A 19,085-nucleotide genomic window follows, 5' to 3' on the forward strand; every position below is an offset into this window, starting at 1 on the left:
TCTCTACTTGAATGCTTTTTTTTTTTTTAATGTTTGTTTATTTTTGAGACAGAGAGAGACAGAGCATGAACAGGGGAGGGTCAGAGAAAGAGGGAGACACAGAATCTGAAACAGGCTCCAGGCTCTGAGCTGTCAGCACAGAGCCCGACGCGGGGCTCGAACCCACGGACTGTGAGATCATGACCTGAGCCGAAGTCGGACACCCAACCGACTGAGCCACCCAGGCGCCCCTGTACTTGAATGCTTTTTAAATAAAAAGTGGGAGAGAGGGGCGCCTGGGTAGCTCAGTAAGTTAAGCGTCTGACTTTGGCTCAGGTCATGATCTCATGGTTCATAAGTTTGAGCCCCACATCGGGCTCTGTGCTGATAGCTTGGAGCCTGGAGCCATCTTTAGATTTTGTGTCCCCCCCTCTCTCTGCTCTCTCCTGCTCGTGCTCTGTCTCTCTCTGTCTCTCAAAAATAAACGTTAAAAAAAAACTTTTTTTAAAAAGTGGGAAAAATGTTGGGGGTAGTGCATGAATCAGGTGAGTATTATAATGGTCAGATGACTTAGTAAATGGTAGATGCTTACAAATATTTGTTTATGGCTCACAATACATAGTTGTGAAGTGCTTTCCCCATGTGACCCCATTCCATCCTCCCAACAACCCTATGGGGTCTGTAACAATCACCCCGGCTCACTAGCAGAGGCCTAGAGACCACGGTGATTTGCCCAAGGCCACCTGCTGGTAAGTGACGTAGTTGGGACCGAGACCCAGGCTCTTAGACTCCAAATCCAGTTCTCTTTTGTTACCCAGAATCTCCCTCAGGAGTGGATGGTTTGTTTTCTGCCTCTACCAGGGGCCAGTGCCCAGATAGGAAGATGAGGCTCAGTGTTTATCTTCCCAGTCCTGCCTCGTCCCTGGGTGGTCGACCATCCACTTCTCCTTTGGGTCTGCAGGGGGTGAAGACCAAGGGAGGCAGGCACCCAGGACAAAATGGCAGCTGACCTTAGGTCCTTTCTCCTTGGCTGAGGCCAGGACCAGTCTAGGAAACAGCCTGGCTGAAGACAGCTTGTGTGGGAAAACGGCCTCTCAAAGCCAGAGAGAGCCATTGTACGGGCTCACATTGAGCACACTCCAGCAAAGATGATGGGTCTTTCAGGCACCACGCCAGAGGGTAAGTTTTATCACTTACCCGCAATATGAGCCAGATAAATGGCTCCTTCTTGGTTTCCTGCCAGTTATTGCTCGTGCTGCCAGAAAGTCTTAATCATGCTGTTGAAAGAGGCTGCGCCCCCTCCCCCCGCCAGCTGCCAGCTGGCTCCTGGGCCTCTCAGCTGGGCCACGGCTTCCTGCACCCCCACAGCAAAGGCTCCCCTGTTTGGGCCTGATTCAGAACATGCAGACTTACTACTCACTTTTCAATCTCATGTATATTTATAAACCTCTTTTTATAACCCTGAAGCCCCCGGGGGTGGCTGAAGCTCAAATAGAACTGTGACATGTCTACAGTGTCCCCAGTGCCTGGCTCGGGGCCCAGGTCAGAGCAGGGTCTTGAAAGTGCTGGCTGGTTGTTCTGGGCTCAGTTGTGTCCCCCAACCTTCCCCAAATTCATATGTCAAAATCCTAACCCTCTGCGTATGTCCCAATGTGACCATCTTTGGAGACAGGGTCTTTAAAGAGGTAATTAAGGTTCATTGAGGTCACCAGCATGGGCCCTAATTCCACATGATTTATAAAAAAGAAGATTAGGACAGACATGCACAGAGGGAGACTACGTGAAGATAAAGAAGGGACAGGCAAATACCAACCAAGGAGAGAAGCCTCAGAAGGAGCCAACTCTGCTAACACCTTGATCTCAGACTTCTGACCTCCAGAACTGTGAGAAAAGAAATTTCTTTGGTTTGAGCCCTTTGTCGTGGCAGCTACAGCACTAGTGGACTGGACAAATGTTGACTTTGTGGGAGTCCTAGCACAGGCCAGGCACAGAGCCGGCGTGTGGCTAAATCTGGGAATAAATCCATGCCCCAGACATCATCCTTTGAGTATGGACTTCTCTGCTTGAATGGGTCATTCGGGGTATTTTCTGGGGCAAGCGGACAGGCTGACCCCCCACCCTCCCTCATGAGTGTTTCCTCCAGAACTTTCCTATTCAACATCACCCATCCTTATCGTGAATCTCAGGGGCAGAAGCCTCTCTGTGTGGCATGAGGGGGGAGGCCAGGGCATGAACAGTTACACACCAAGAGGACCTGGTCATGGAATAATGGAAAGGCCCATGTTATAGGAAGCAGGGAGCATCTTGTGAACGGAGATTTCTCAGATGTTCTTGTGGTATCACCAAGCCTCAGAGAAGTCTTGGAGAGTCCAGCTCAGTTTGTGAAAGCAGTTCTGTACATAGAGGATTCTTGGATGAATAAAAACATGTTAGCTTTTTAAAAGTACCCTTGGTTACCTTAAATTGGCCCAGAATTTTCAATCTTGGAATCATGGGGCCTCTCCTTTCTTCGGGCTGCCTGGGTTTGTGGTTGCACCTGGTTTGTGAGCTTGACTTTGGGGAACCAGGAGCTGTGAAAGAAGCTGAGATAAGAGGGACCAGGACTTTGTCCAGACACAGTTTCCTCCTGGGCCTCTGAGGAGGGGGCTGTCACTCATAGTGAGTGTGGGGAGGGTAAGCTTTTGGTCAGAAGTGATCAGGCCCAGAAAGGCTTGGCATGCATCCCAGGCTCCCATGGCACTCACATCTATAGTAGGGTACTTCTGAAGGCCAAGATACCCATTTGGGCTCTGTGGGGGACTCTGGGACCACCAGAAATGTGCATCAGTGAGACTCCCAGGGGCCTTGGGAGGCTTCTCCTGCCCCTTGCCCTTCAGGCAAGCCCACATGCATGTCTGACCTTGTAGGAAACACATTGGGAAAGAAATGGTCTGACGGTCATTTACTGTTTGGATTGTTCTTACAGAATTGTGCCTTTGTCCTCCTGGTGTTTGGGAATCTTTGATTCGCTCCAGGCAATTGAGTCACACTAGGGTTAAGGCAGGGGGCAATGTCTCATGTTTAAAGTGGACAGAACTTGGCTTTCATAGTTTTCTCTCCCATTAACCTTTAAATGGCTGACATCAGATGAGGCAGACATCGAAGGTCTCAGGGCACTGCAGCGACCTCTCGATGAGTCCTGGTGACACCCAGGGTGTCAGTGCTGGGAGGGACCCTGCATGACACTCACGGGAAGTCAGAGGCACAGATGGTGGACGCAGCCACCCAAAGGGTCTGTGCAGCTGGTGCAGTGGAACATTCCTCGGTTTCTTGGGGCATGAGAACACGAGAACAAAACACAACAGCTCCAAAAACCAGCCCTGTGGGCAGCCAGATCCTGAAGTTCCCAACTGAACATAGAATAGATACAAAGTGCCGCCCAAAGGCCCACAGAATAGATACAAAGTGCCACCAGGACTTTCTATGTCTGTGTTTGTGGCAAGACAGAGAGGAGGCCACATTGAAACTGAAAACGTGACTACAGGTTCCCCTCTTTGGACTAACAGCACTGAATGTTGCTCTTGTAGCATTTCGATCACTAGCCCCACCTTCACCTTCCTGCCTAGATCATTCTTGACTGAATTGTGCAATAGTGAGTTAACAATAACTAATTGATTATTAAATTATGAAGATGCGTGGTCATTGAGTTGCCCACTATCCCTTTGACAGATTTCAATCCAGAATTCCCCCTGCATCCCCCACTTCTTGGTTTCAGCCAGCAAATCCCAATCTTCTAAGAAGCTCCCCTCGACATCTCACATTGGGATACCCCAGGATTTCTCTGGGTGTGTTCTTTCTTGCTGCAGTAAGGTAAATAAGCCTTTCATTTGACTTCAAGTGTGCTCCTGATGGTCTTTGGTTGGTGAGCTTTTACATCTCTAAATTGGGCATACTGATACCTGCCCAGGAAACATTCTTTATAGAGATGTTGTAAGAAGCAAGCAGTATCATGTGGGTGGGGAATGAGTTTTTCAAGTTGAAACTGCTCTGGGTCTATAAGCTAGTACAACGTGGAATTTCCGAATGACTCTCTTTCCGGACTTAGAATACAGTACTTTTTACATGGAAGATTCCTATTCAAGCTTCTATTACACGGAAGATTCCTTTTCAAGCTTCTGTTATGTGTTCCGTCTCATTTCATTGGTGTAAATTCCTCCCACTTAGGAATGGCACTTAACACAAAAACTTCAAAGACACTTGCCTGAGGCTGGGGCCTGCCTGGGAGGAAGATCTGAGTGTTTGTGGGTGCCTGTCAGGTGATGTAGCAGAGCTGGTGGCTTCTGAGCCCACCCCTGTCTTTTCCTCAGGATACCATTGCTTCCACCACAGAGAGGCCATGGTCTCAGGCTGAGGGATAAAACCATCCACTCGGCAAAAAAAAAAAAAAAAAAAAAAGCAGCATGCAGCCTTATTTCTCTTTTTTCAAACACCAGCTTCAGTGGTGGCCCTAGTGCTCCAGGGTAAGGACCAAACTCCTTAGCATGGTCTTGGATGTCCTCACCTCTGGCCATTTCTTTTACGTGCCCCCTTCCTGCCCCCTTCCTACCCCAGCCACAGCCAAGGACCTCAGGGATTCCCAATTTCATTATCGTTTTTCAAGTCTCCAAGATTGCTTTATGCTTTTTCTTCTGCTTACAACATCCTTCCACATCTTTTCCTTCAAAACTCAACCCAAATATCCCTTCCTCTATCTTCCCAGCCAACCTCTCCTGCCTCATGGCCTTGTGGTGTTTTATACATAATGTTATTTGTGTACTTATCACATTGTACTGAAATTGTGTTTCTCCCAATCTTTACACACACACACACACACACACACACACGTAGGGAGCCAGAGACCCCGTCAGTTGGAAACCTCCTTGATGAAATGAAACATGCTTTTTCATTTTTGTAACTTCAGGGATGCAGTTTTGTACTGACAGTGGGGCCTGGCACACAGTAGGTGGTTAATAAGTGTTATAACGTGCTGCTGTTGATCTTGTTATTGTTTCAGTATAAAGCAGTTATGTTGTTTTCACTATTTTGGATTCTCTGAGGACAAGGAAGCTGGAACATTTGTCACCGGAAAGTTTTTCGCAATCAGAAAGGCCAGCCCTAGTCAACTGAGAATCCACAGCTCTGCCCAGCTTTGGGAAATGCCCGGCTCATCTGAAAAGAATGTTCTTGATCCTATTTTCAGGCCTGCCAAGGAGGGGTTCACTGTGTATGGTTAATTAGCTATTGCAACCAGTATTTTCCCACTAATTACAAGTAAGTATCAGCTGGGGATTTTTCTTCAAGAATCACTTTCTTTTTGACATGCCCATATTTTATTTCAGAGGAATAAATTGGATGAATATCATGAGGTTTTGTATTATTCAGGCTATCGCTACCCCTGAGGGAGGTCAAAATCCAGGATCAATCAATGTTGATCTCACCCCCTTCCCTACCAGAAAACTTGGAAAAGAAGCCAGGTTTTCCCCAGAGGCCTGCGTTATTTCTGTAGGGAGAGCCCTGAGTCTGAAAGTCAGGACACTTGGGTTCAAGTCTTGTTTTGCCATTGGCTAGCTTTTTTTGTTTTACTAGTGGTTCCCCAGACATTGTCTCAGACCAGCAACAGCACTTGGAAACATGTTAGAAATGCAAATTCTCGGGTCTGCCCCAGTCCCCACTGAATTAGAAACTGCAGATGGGGGTCCAGAAATCTTATTTTAATAAGATTTACTTGTTTAATAAATTTAAATTTATTTAAATAAAGAGATTAAAATAAATAAAGAAATAAATTTAATTTAATAAGATTCTAAACCACTAAACCAATCTGGTCAAATCCATTTTATCATTTTGCTATAAATTTATTTTCAAAATGATTCCAGTCATCAAAGTAAATGTACTACATATATATACACACACTATAACATTGTAAAAAATTTGGCAGAAACAAAAATTTAGGTATAAATTCAACTGAAGTATAAACATTCTTGTACATTTTCTAGTAGCATTCTTTTCCTCACACACACGTATTTTTAGTGTTGTAATCACAGGACACACACAACTAGGTATACTGACTTTTCCCTGCTTAATATGAATACTGTAAATACTATTCAGTGTTGCCACTTCCGTATCTTCATCGGAACTATTTTTATTTTTTTTAGAGAGCAGGAGAGAGTGTGAACATTGGAGAGAGGCAGAGGGGGAGAGAGAGAAAGAGAAAGAGAGAATCCCAAGCAGGCTCCAACATGGAGCCTGACACGGGCTCTATCCCATGACCCTGAGATCATGACCTGAGCTGAAATCAAGTGTTGGACATTCAACTGACAGAGCCACCCAGGCGTCCCTTCATCAGAAATATTCTTTTTTTTTTTTTTTTAACCTTTATTTATTTTTGAGACAGAGAGAGACAGAGCATGAACAGGGGAGGGGCAGAGAGAGAGGGAGACACAGAATCCGAAACAGGCTCCAGGCTCTGAGCTGTCAGCACAGAGCCCGACGCAGGGCTCGAACTCACAGACTGCGAGATCATGACCTGAGCCGAAGTCAGACGCTCAACCGACCAAGCCACCCAGGCTCCCCTCATCAGAAATATTCTTAATGGCCACACAACTCTTCATGAAATAGTGCCACAGGTAGTTCACCAGAGCCCTGGTGAACTTGTGGATGTGGAGGTGAAAATGCTCTGGACAGACGAGGAGGCCTCCCCTTTGAGGCACTTGATTTTCTCCTCACTCCTCCCCACCCCTCCCCCTAAAGCACCATTGTGGGAAGATCAAAACTACCAGTGTTTCTGGAAATAGAGTCCTAAACAGAGAGGAAAGGGAGGTTAGCCAACAGCCCTGACTTTTCCAGAGTCATCCAGAAACTCGGATTCTCCCAAACCTGAAATCCCCTCCTGAAACCCTGAAACAGTTAGGTCTTCACTGTGCTACCTTGTGGCTGCGTCTATGAACTGCACCTGCTCTTGACAAGCGTGGCTGGCACCCCCAATCTTTCAGTGTGGAGGAGCCACTGGAGTTTGTCTCCTTGCCCTAGGTTGGTGCCTGAGTGTGAGCTCCCCTCCCTGCAGCACTGGTTGGGTTCCCTCCCATTATTCTGGTTTCCACACTGGGGCTGAAGTCCAGCCACGACCCCTAGCCTGCTTGTCAGGGATCCAGGTGTCCTGCCTGGCCCTGGCCAGCCCCTTTCCCTAGGGGGCTGGACCTCAATCCCCAGCTGAAAGGGTCCCTCTCTAAAATGGACACCGTCCTGGGAAACCTAGCATAACCACCCTCCTTCCTGGCTGTGCAAATGGCTGTGCCCTCTGCCCAGCATGGATCCTGTGGAGGTGAGGGACACCCCAGGCTGAGGTCAGCGTGGCCCCGTTCCCATGGGCAGTGTAACCCGGACTGCTCAGTCCTGTGTGTAGACCAGCCCCCGCCCTCCTGTCCCCTCCCTGATGACCTGCCTGTGAGGACCCAGCACTGTGGCAGCTGGTGGGGGGAAACAAAGCGGGAGGAGGTTGCTGCAGGGATCTCTGTACTGGCCAGTTGGCTTTGGCTGGATTACTCACTTGGTTATTCAAGTGCTAGAGTCTGTTCCCAGGCCCACTTCCTTCAATAATCAGTTTCTTTTTGAAAATGTACCATTCACCCGACCCAGAATTAAAGAATAAGGACTCAGGTCCTGGGTCCCCTGTGAAAGGCAAGCAGCATGGAAGACAGGCTGCTGTCCTTTTACCTCAGGCTTGTCCTCTCTGGATGTGTTACCCTCAGGAGGGCTCGAGGGGCTGGGCCAGGACATCTGGCAGTGGATAGGATCTGCCCTTTAGCAGAGAGAAGATAGAGTCTCACTAGCATGCTGGTGGCTGGCCTGTGGATTCCTGTTCCCTGGACACTCCCAATGAACGAGCTCCATCTCTGGATATCACCTGCAACATTACTCAAAGTGACCTTCCCTGCAATTGTTGAGGCCTGTCAGGGATTTGTACATCCCACTGGGGGGGAATAATTCTGGGCCTGAGCCTATGATAGTGGAGGTGGCAGGTCTGAAGGCATCATACCAGGTGTGGCTTTTCCCAGTGGCCCTCTTGGGACAACAAATCCAAGACCAATCTAACTGCAGATAATCAGGATTAAAAAACAATGTTTATTTATTTATTTATTCTGAGAGAGAGAGCCTGCAGAGGGCAGAGAGAGAGACAATCCCAAGCAGGCCCTGAACCACCAGCCGCAGAATCCGATGTAGGGTTTGATTTCATAAACCATGAGGTCATGACTTCAGCCAAAATCAAGAGTTGGATGCTCAACTGAATGAGCCACCCAGGCACCCCCAGGATTTTTAAAAAAATTTTTTCTTTTACTTATAAATAATTTAAAAACACTCAATAGCCTTAAATTCTCTCTCTATATATATATCTTTAAATATACTTCAAATCACTGGCAATATGCATGTATATAGTTTTTTCAGTTGTGATTAATATGTACATTATTCAGTCCTGTTTTTTCCTCCACTTTATTGCCTACAGAATTTCCTCGTACTTATTTTTTTATTTTTACTTTTTTAAGTTTATTTATTTTGAGAGAGGCAGAGCATGAGTTGGGGAGAGGCACAGAGAGAGGGAGACAGAGAGAATCCCAAGCAGACTCTGCACTGTTAGCACTGAGCCCAATGCGGGGCTCGAACTCATGAAACTGTGAGATCATGGCGTGAGCTGAAACCAACAACAGAATGCTTAACAGACTGAGCCACCCAGGCGCCCCTCCTTGTACTTGTTTTTAAAAGCCTCAAGACCAGTTGTTGTTTAACTTTTTGGAGGTCACAGTTCCCTTTGATAATCTGTCAGTTATGACCTCTCTCCCCAACTCAAAGGGCACATAGACATGGCCTTGGGTGCCATCTGAGGAGACCTCGAGACTCTCAGAAACATCATGCCAGGTTAAGATCCCTCATGTTGTACTATGAGCACCCAAGGGCCAGCATTAAGCCTTATATTTGTGCATTCCATCTTTATGATCCCCCAAAGTTCCTGGAACTTTTAGTACTTTAGTAGGTATTTGAGACAATGCTTGTTTAAAGATGGATTTGGTGCTAGCTGGATGGTATATTGTTAGCCATTCTGGTTGTTTCCAGTTGTCAGCAGTTGTGACCCAATGCTGCGGTCAACTCCTACCTACAGTTTGCATTTTTTTTTCTTCATCCCACAAGGCCTGTTTTGGGGAGGTGTTTGGGCTTGAAAAACACATGGACTTTATTGGTTGTGTACCTTTGCTTATGCACAAGGAAAGCCTCCTTTTCTTTGGTCTAGATTCCCCCCTGCAAGACCCTGCTCAAGTGCTGTGGGTCTCCCCAGAGCTTTCCCTTGCCCTACACGTGGAAGCGTGTGTCTTCTGCATCTCTACCTGCCCCTTGTCTTCATCAGTTTGGGCTTCTCTAACAAACTGCCATAGACTGGGTGGCTTGTAACCAACAGAAACTTGTATCCCACAGTTCTGGAGGCTGCAAGTATGAGATCTGGGTGCCAGCACGGTCAGGTTCTGGCGAGAGTCTGCTTCCTCGTTTCCTCATATGTTGGAAAAAGAGCAAGCTCTCTGGAATCCCTTTTATAAGGGTGCTAATCCCATTCAGAGGCCTCCACCCTTATGAACAGAGGCCACACATAATACCATCACATTGGGGTTAGGATTTCAACACAAATATGGGGGGAATACAAGCATTCAATCTATTGTACTCCTCTCTGCTGGTACTCAGCACATTCCATGTTCTTGTGAGAAAATGTTATATACACATCTTATCTCCTTTATTAGACTCAGATACTTCATGTATCTGATACCCAGAACAGATCATTTTAATATGCCTCTGCTCTGTAAGACAAAATTATTTTCAGGAATATTTCAAAAATCAGGAATTGCTATTTTCTTGATTTGTTCTTTAGTTTTACAGCAATGAACAATTTAGGAGGAAGAGTATATTGCCACTTTAAAGATAATCAAATGCATTAAAAGTATTCCCTGTAAGAACTAAAATTTTTACTTACCAAACAAAATATGGTTGACTTTTGAACAACAGAGGTTTGAACTATGTGGGTGCAAATGTACATAGATTTTTTCTCCCATAAATACAGGACAGTATTGTAAATTTATTTTCTCTTCCTTATTTTCTTAGTAACATTTTTTCTTTTCACTAGCTTACTTTATTGTAAGAATACGGTATGTAATATATATATGACATGCAAAATATGTGTTAATTGACTGTTTATGTTATTGGTAAGGCTTCTGGTCAACAGTAGGCTGTTAGTAGTTAAGTTTTGGGGGAGTCAAAAATTATATGTGGATTTTCTTTAAAAAAATTTTTTTTAAATGTTTATTTCTGAGAGAGAGAGAGTGCTTTAGCAGGAGAGGGGCAGAGAGAGAGGGAGACACAGAATCCAAAGCAGGCTCCAGGCTCTGAGCTGTCAGCACAGAGCCTGACGTGGGGCTTGAGCCCACAAACCTAGAGATCATGACCTGAGCCAAAGTTGGATGCTTGACTGACTGAGCCACCCAGGCACCCCATTGTATGTGGGTTTTCGACTGCACAGGGTGTCGGTGCCCCTAACTCACATGGTGTTCAAGGGCCAACTGTATTACACCTCACAGTTCACTGTAATATGTATTTTACTGTTTCATTTTGATTTTTTAAATGTTTATTTTTTTTGAGAGAGAGAGAGATTGGGGGGTAGAGGAGCTTAGGGGCAGAGAGAGAGGGGGATGGAGAATCTGAAGCAGACTTTGTGCTGTCAGTGTAGAGTCCGAGGCTGAGCGTGAACCCACGAGCTATAAGATCATGACCAGAGCTGAAGTCAGATGCTTAACCCAGAGCTACCCAGGTGCCCCTGTTTTACTGTTTTAAATTGTAAGCACAGAAACTCTAAGTGGTCACCGAGGGTAACAGAATTGAAGTTTTGAGGTTTTGTTTCTTGGCTTTTACAATCACTCTATCATCTTTTATTCTGAATTTGCTGTGTAGATGTAGGAACATGCAATAAGTCCCACAGGGGCTGGAGGCATGAGATGATCAAAGCAAGTTGGGGGGATTTGAAACCGTGATACACTTCCTCCTGCAGTGAGCGCGTCACTGAATGCGTGAAGGTCAGGCGCCAACCGTGTAACTGGGAGCTCTCAAAATGAACGTCGATGGAGAACGTAATATTAACTAAAGGATAAGTAATACAAAAGTGTGATCCTTTGAAGGTAACATATATATAAAACTCAACAGTAACCATAGAAGTTATTTGCAACTTTGACCAAAAAACTATTTTGGGGGGTAGGAGGTTTATTTTTTACCACTGACATTATTTAGAATTGTGATAAAATGAAAGACGGACCAACTTTCAGCAGGTTCTGCTATTGTAATGACCGTCCCTATGAAGGATGACCTCCTGATCGTGGACTTCCAGGGCACGTGACTCCCACCTCCCACCCCTCACCCCCCAGCCTACCCCTGATTTGACAGCTCGAGGTGGGAGTTGGGGACAGTGGCGGGTGGGGCAAGGCGGGATGCAGTGTCCACGGCAGGAACGCAGTGGTTCTGTGTGTGGGCTGAGGCCAGGGGGATGGCTGATAGGTGAGGCTAATTGTCTTCATGTACTCCAAACAAAACAATACACCACAATGCACTGAATACAAAAACCGGTAATAGAATCCAGTCCTCTCCTCTGACGCCAGACATTAAAGAAATTTGCAACATTTCTTGTAAATCAATGTCACTCCCTTTTTATTGTCATTGTTTGCAAACTACAAGGTATTTCTCATAATATGTATTGATACGGGATTGGCTCGCCGTTATTTTTAACGGCATTAACATTTTTTTTTTAAATTTTTTTTCAACGTTTTTATTTTTTTTTTTTTGGACAGAGAGAGACAGAGCATGAACGGGGGAGGGGCAGAGAGAGAGGGAGACACAGAATCGGAAACAGGCTCCAGGCTCTGAGCCATCAGCCCAAAGCCTGACGTGGGGCTCGAACTCCCGGACCGCGAGATCGTGACCTGGCTGAAGTCGGACGCTTAACCGACTGCGCCACCCAGGCGCCCCAACATTTTAAAAAATGTCTCTCTTTTGGTCTTTAATATGGCAAATACTGATAGCTGTATTCCATATAAAAAAAAAAAAGCTCTCTGGACCCCTAAGGCATTTTTTCAGGATGTCATGATGCCCTGAGACCAGGAAGTTTAAGAACTGCGGCATTCATGTACTGCCTTGTATATGGCAGATGCTTGTGCCACAGGGTTAAGCGAACGAGCCACTGAAGGGATGGGCTTCAGCTGCTTCTGGTATTTGGAAGTTGCGGCTGAGACTGGAGGGAGGAGCAGGCCCCTGGAGGCAGTGGTGGTGGACACCTGGAAGGTGGGGGCTGCTGGGGTCTAGAGGCAGGATCCTCCGTTTGAGAGCACTATTAGCTCTCATGGCAACATCAGTGTGGTGGGTCTGGGGTTCAGGCAGTGAGGACTGGGGATGACAGTGATGGTAGGTCCGTGTCCCGGGGGCGTCAGGAGGCTACCCATACCTGGTTCCCCTTGGTGCTGACAGATTGGAACAGCTGTCCCAATCTGTCTTTCTGGGTGGGAACTGAGCAGTATTGGTTTTGAGGGGCCTCTGGCTGTCAAATCATCGAGAATGAGGACAACAGAAAGAAAGGCCTGTAGGCTCAGTCAGATTGAGCTCTAGGTGTTTCTCCCTGCTCTGCTCTGAACAGCCATGGGACCCCTGCAAGCCGCCTATGTGCTGGCTCACTCTACCACATGGTGAGGATGGGGTAACATCTGGCACATACTGGGAACACAGTACCTTGGTGGGTCCATTAGTAATGTCATTAATAAAAACAAAAAGAGGCAGGCTGGGAGGGGTGGGGCTAAGGAGGAAAGGTCCTCGGGGGAGTACTTCCTGGCCCATGACTAGTGACAGTGGGAGCTTGGTATAGACCAGGGTTTCTCAGCTCTCAACCACTCTGGACACTTTGCCCTGGATAACCTGTTGTGGGAGCTGTCATGTGCATGGTAGAATGTTTATTTAGCAGCATCCCTGGCCTTTGCCCACTGCATGCCAATAGCCCTCTCTCTTCAACTCTGACAACCAAAGATGTCTTTGGACATTGTGGAGGATAATTTTGTCTCTGGTTGAGAGCCACCAGTCTAGGTACTTGTCTGACAAGGCCTCCACTGTGGGTGCTTACTTCCAGCCAGTGCCTTGGAAGATGACCCACCAGCCTCATCCACACAAGATCTGTCTGGCTCACTCCTTTCAGGAAGAATTCTTCCCAGAGATTCTACTCTCAAAGGAACAGGAGGCCTCCTGACTCTGCTTCCTTTCCCGGAAGAACCCTCCTGCTAATCATGGCTGTTTCCCTCAGCTTTTGGACAAACCAGACCGGGAAAGCAGCAGCTGAGCGACGCAAGAGCTGGTGAAGGGAATCTGGATGCACAGCAACCTGGGGGAGGCCGTCCTGCCCTTCAGCCTCCTCCTTGGCACTCATGCCTTCCAACCTCCAAGTCTCCACTAGAATATAGTCTGGGCCAATAACAACGCAATGGAAGAACAAAGGGAGGTATGTTTACCCAAAGGAATGCTGCTGCCACCAGAATGAACGAGTCACCGCCACATACACGTGCCCCGGATGAATCTCACCAGGATAATGTTGAGTGAAAAAGCCAGAGGCAAAAGTGCACATGCTCTATGGCTCCATTAATGAAAAGTTCCCCCAGAGGCAAAATACTCTACGTTAACGCTCAAGGGGTACACAAGGGAGGCTTCTGGGATGCAGGTTCTGACTATGGAAATTCATTGAGCAGTTATGATACAGGCACTTTTCTAGATCTACGGAAAATAAACAAACAAAAACAACATTCTGGGCCGAAGGTCAGGACAGGCCCTTTAGCAAAATCCCTGTCAACCCAGGGAATGAAAATCATCAGCAATTTTGCCTGGCTGGCTCTAAATCATTATTGTCATGTTTGGACATGGCTTTACACATGAGATGATGAATACAAAATAATCAGCATAGTGCTTGGCACAGAAAATGCTCAGGAAATGGTAATAATACTACCAGTTAGTATTGATGTAGGATACAAAATAATAATAAAATAATCAACGGCCTTTTTTCTTATAGGGGAAACAAAAGATTCTGGAAATTTCAGGTATATTCCTGGTTACTAAATTCCTGATTCTCAAGGTTTTTGGAGCTCCTTCCAAAGATAGTCTTTGAGGAAAGAAAAATCTAAGTCTCTTCCTCAGAGTGAGTAGCTCCTGACCAGTAACCAGCACACACACAAAAATCCCAAATACCTGTCTAATTTGGCCCAACTGTTCAGTTTCCTTCATATCCATCATTTATTGATCCAATATACTGTTTAGCCAGGGACCTGGAATCCACCTACCTGGTCAAGCAATTGGATCTACCTTTGGCCATCAATCAAGTTTATGAATTTATAAATCAAACAAGTGTGACTGCTGTTGGATCTCTCCGTCTCAGAGTAAAACTGTGGCAGAAAAACATGAAGTCTAGAAAATATGCAACGCTGTCTCTTCTTTAGACCTGACCGGAAACAGGACTCCACAAATTCCTCTCTCCTCAGACAGCCAGCAATCAGGCAACCTCAGCAAAACGGAGCATTTCATTGCAAGCTGCACTCCCCAACCACAAATTAGATGCCAAATTAACTCTCGGGAAGATCCCAAACTCTTTCAGATCATTCTCCCAAGACCCAAGTCTTGGCATGACGGGTTCTGAATCAGACATGAGGGAGAGAATTCAGTGCAAGCGCAAGTGCTTTTAGACTTCTATCCCCAGAGAGATCTCCTAAAATTTCAGTCCTGCACGAACGGCAACATGTCCCTGTGACCCGTGATGCCACTAATAGAATCAAGTTCTGTCCCACACCGTCAAGAACACTCAGTGAATTTGTTTCACAAATGTTCTTTGTGACAGACATTTAAGAACGAAAAATCCATGCCCATTTCCACAGAAAAGGCAGGCTCTTACCTAGTCCCAGGCTTTGTCCATGGGCACTTGATTGGATAAAGACGCACAAAACCAAGAAAATAGAGACACACAGGGGACTTTCCATTTCTCCTGTTTCATCCGGGGTCCAAGGTCTTCTTGCTAATTCCTGAAGTTAAAAAGAAGAGATTGCCTATTGATACTTTGTCAGGGAAGCCTGCTGATTAATAATTAACATTTAACCATGTTACCCAGTGTCCACCTCGCTTGCTACCCCCTCACAAGCCCAGATCTAACTATATCTAATACAAAAAAAGTTGATTTACAAAAGTTTTTTAAAAATCCTGATACATTTTGAGAATCAAATATCTTGTCTTGTATTCTTACCTTCTTGGGCCAAGGTCATAGTTCCAAATTAATCAATTTAGGTTAATGTGTTGTGTTTGGAAATTCTGTCAAAGGTCAGGGGTCGGTGGCTCCCACACGGTTGCCTAGCTCTCCCTCTGATAGAGGGGATGCTGGTTCATGGCAGTGGTATTTCAAATTGCAGACTAAGCACAAAGAAAAAGAGAAGGGCTCTGCCAGGTGGAGAGCAGCTGGAGGGCCCATTTTCTGTTGAATTTAGCAAAATGGCTGGTGCCTCAAGTCAAAGAGTTGGTGGGGTAAACGTTTCTATGGCTGAAGGGGGCAGAAAAGCTCTAACCTCAGTGTAAGAAGAGGATGACACAGAAGCAAAGATGTGGGACTGAATGCCTTTGAGGGGGGCCCCATTGGGAGGTGACCCCAGAAAAAACTCTCCTCTGTGCTAATGTTCCCTTGTGTAGAGGACTGAGAAGTCAGGCAGGGGAAATGTTACTGTGTACGACTCTTATGATATTCCTTGGGTCTCTAGTTTTATTTCAACTTTATTTATTCCAACTTTTCTCCCCCTGCATACCTACTATGTTCCAGGCACTGTTTTAGGCTCTTGGGACATACAAGTAAACAAAACAGACCAAGATTCCAGGCTTTGTGAAGCTTATATGCCACTGGGGGGAGGAGGAGTCAGATGATAGAAAATAAACATAGTAAACAAGAGATTTATGTAGATTGTAGAGTGTAATAAGCTATGGAAAAAGGGAAAGTATAGCAGAATTCAGGAGGTGGGGGGAGATAGTGATTTTAAATGGTCAGGATGAGCCTTGTTGGGAAGTTGAACTTTAAACAAGGGTTTCGGTGAGTTGCCTCTGTGGACATATTGGGAAAGAGAGCTTCAGACAGCCAGAGCACCCAATGCAAAGGCCCTGAGGTAGGAGCATGCCTGGTCTGTTCCAGGAACAACAAAGAAGCCAATGATCAAGGAGACACCCTTATAAAGACTTTGACTTTCATGATCTGAGACATAGGAAACCATCCTGAGGAGAAGAGTCACATGATTTGCATTGTATCTTTAAAAGATCGTTCTGGTTTGCAAGGCCAGGGACAGATTATAAATGAGCAAGGGTGCAAGTTGGGGAGATGTGTGAGGAGGCTATTGTAGTGATCCAGTGAGAAGTGATGGTGGCTTGGTTCAGCATGGTAAGAGCGGAATTGAGGAGTGATGGTGTTGGGTATATTTGGAAGGCGGGTGCAACAGAGTTTCCTGACTACTGGAATGTGGGCTGTAAGGCAAAGAGAGGTGCTGAGGATGACTTCAAGGACTTTGGCTTGAGCAAGTGGACAATGGGGTTGATATCAGCTGAGGTGGGGAAGGCTGTGAGTGGAACAGGCTTGGTCGGGGAAGATTAGGCAATCAGCTTTGACCCTGTGGAGTCTGAGATGCCTCTCAGACATTCAACTGGAAATGTTGAGTAGGCAGTTAGGTAAGTTGGGCGTCTGCTCTGCAAATTAACTCATCAAGATACCAGTGTATCCAAGTGGCTTTGGAATATCTAAGACGCTTCCCTCCTAAATGTCTGCAGAGTAAACTCTCTTACCACTTTCTACATGGGAAGAGGCTTTCAAAGTTCTGGCCCTTGTAAGTCCCTGCTTCACCAAAATCTCCCTAGGATCATCGCATGCCAACTCATTTTGTGAGGCTCTCTTCGGGTGGAATAGGAGGAAAGATGCCTGTTCCCTTTCAGGGGTGCTATACAGACAGCACCTGTCTGCCCAAGCTCTGCCTTCCTAACCCATCACCCTTGTGTGGTGGTTTTAATGCACAAGCTCTGCTGTGTTTCCTTGAAGCTTGCCGGGGAGACTCCTGGCAGGGAAGAGAGGAGGACTTCACAGAGAATCAGATTTCCAGAGCCTGAGGATGCTGGGTCTCCTATCTATTAGCCGAGCAAAATGTTACTTAACCTTAATGAGTTTCATCTCCTCACCTGTAAAATGGGATAGCATGAGCCAGAGATAATACTTTGAAATACTAACTTAATATGATTTTTCTCCCAACATCTCCCCCTTGTTCTTGCTTCCACTTAAGAAGGGCAAACCAGAGGGAATTCTACAAATCCTCTTTCTTCCCCAAACTTAGGACCTAGGACAAATGAATCTTAACCAAGAAAGACAAGCAAAGGGCTAAACATGTTTTGTTTTGTTTTGTTTTTACGTTTATTTATTTATTTTGAGAAAGAGAACATGCACATGAGCAGAGGAGGGGCAGAGAGACAGGAAGGGAGAGAGAGAAAATCCCAAACAGGCCCCACGCCCAGTGTGGAGCCCAACATGGGGCTCGATCTCATTACGGTGAGATCACGACCTGAGCCAAAATCAAGAGTCGGTCGCTTAACTGACTGAGCCACCCAGGCACCCCAAGGCTAAACATATTTTAAAGGAAGCAGGAGCACCCCACCTTCCCATCATCAGAAAGAAAGTCTCTTGGGCTTCGCAGGTCAGTGGAGATGAAAAGATTGTAGGTCTGAGGGCAAAGGAGACCGTCCTTGGCTTCCCAGAAACCCTGCCGGAAGTTGGTAAGAACCCAAGGGGGATATGGCTATGTGGTGCTGGCAGATGGGCAAAAGGATGCCCCTGTGCCTGGCGGGAAGTAGGAGAGCAGTGAGCCTCCAGCACTAACAGGTCATGGAAGATGGGGAGGACAGGCCCCTCCATGGCCACCTGGGGGGGTGGATGAGAGAGAACCAGGCGGCACCCCCACCCCCAGGCCTAGGTGTTGCTGTGTCTGATCCAGAACTATGGCACACTGGGGGTGGGGGTGGGGTGGAAAGAAGAAATCCGGGAGGGCTTGAAAAACAGGAGTTTGGAGTCAGTAATTCAGATGGCTTACAGAAAGTAAAGACATTTCGTGTACATCAGAATTTGCAGCCTGAGAATCATCTCTGTACAAAAGCAGATACGTCATGAGTATTAGAGATGTGCATGTGACGTGCAGAGCCCAGTGCCTGGTTCATAGTAGAAGTTCAGTAAATGCAGTCACTTATTCTGGAGACAGCATACTCAGTGGTCAAGAGCCCGGGCTTTGGAATCAGACAGGTCTAGGTTCAAATCCCTGGCCTACCACTTCCTAACTGGGTAACCTGGGGCAAGACCTGAGTATTCTGAGCTTTAGTGTTTTTTCTTCCATCTGTACAAGGACTACTGATATCTACCTGATCAGGTTAAAGGGCATAATGGAAAGAGATAAAGCAATCCTGGCAAGTAAGAAATAATAAATGGCAGTTATTATTATTGTTTGATTGTTTTAATTTACATAGGGAAACAAGAGGGTCTCCAGGAGGTAGATAACAGTAGGACCATAGTGATAAAATGAAAAGGGTAGCCAAAGAGAGGGTCTGGGCCAGTAATTTCAAAATCTGAGCACTGGAATCAGAGTCAGCCTGAGATCTCAGGGAGTGGACAGGTTTGGGGACAGCCCAAGAACAATCCAATTAAAGCTTCTAGGACTGAGGCCTGGAGAGCTTTCATTCAAAAAACAAGTTCTCCACGAAGTTTGAACCATTGCCTCTAACTGGCTTCTGTGAGGTCTATCAGGGCACAAGAAGAACAGAATAGGCCCTAAAGATGTTTTTATATTTTCTGCTAGAGGCTGGATGCCTCTCTAAAATTCATATGTTAAAGCATAGCCCCCAAAGTGATGGTATTAGAGATGTGGTCTTTGGGAGGTGATAAGGTCCTGAGGGCAGAGCCCTCATGAGTGGGGGGAGTGTCCTTGTAAAAAAGACTGCAC

The 19,085-nt window shown here is 46.2% G+C and overlaps 1 protein-coding gene across 1 annotated transcript in view; it reads right to left on the minus strand.

Annotated features, from left to right (window-relative positions):
• The window catches only part of LIPC (lipase C, hepatic type), a 159,737-nt gene that overhangs the window by 124,030 nt on the left and 16,622 nt on the right, over positions 1–19,085 (minus strand). Inside the window, exon 2 of the mRNA XM_027067364.2 lies at positions 14,984–15,110. Within this exon, the coding sequence (XP_026923165.1) occupies positions 14,984–15,068 (85 nt within the window). The 5' untranslated portion in view covers positions 15,069–15,110. The remainder of the gene's footprint in view (positions 1–14,983; positions 15,111–19,085) is intronic.

This window comes from Acinonyx jubatus, chromosome B3 (assembly GCF_027475565.1).
Source record: "Acinonyx jubatus isolate Ajub_Pintada_27869175 chromosome B3, VMU_Ajub_asm_v1.0, whole genome shotgun sequence".
NCBI lineage: Eukaryota > Metazoa > Chordata > Mammalia > Carnivora > Felidae > Acinonyx > Acinonyx jubatus.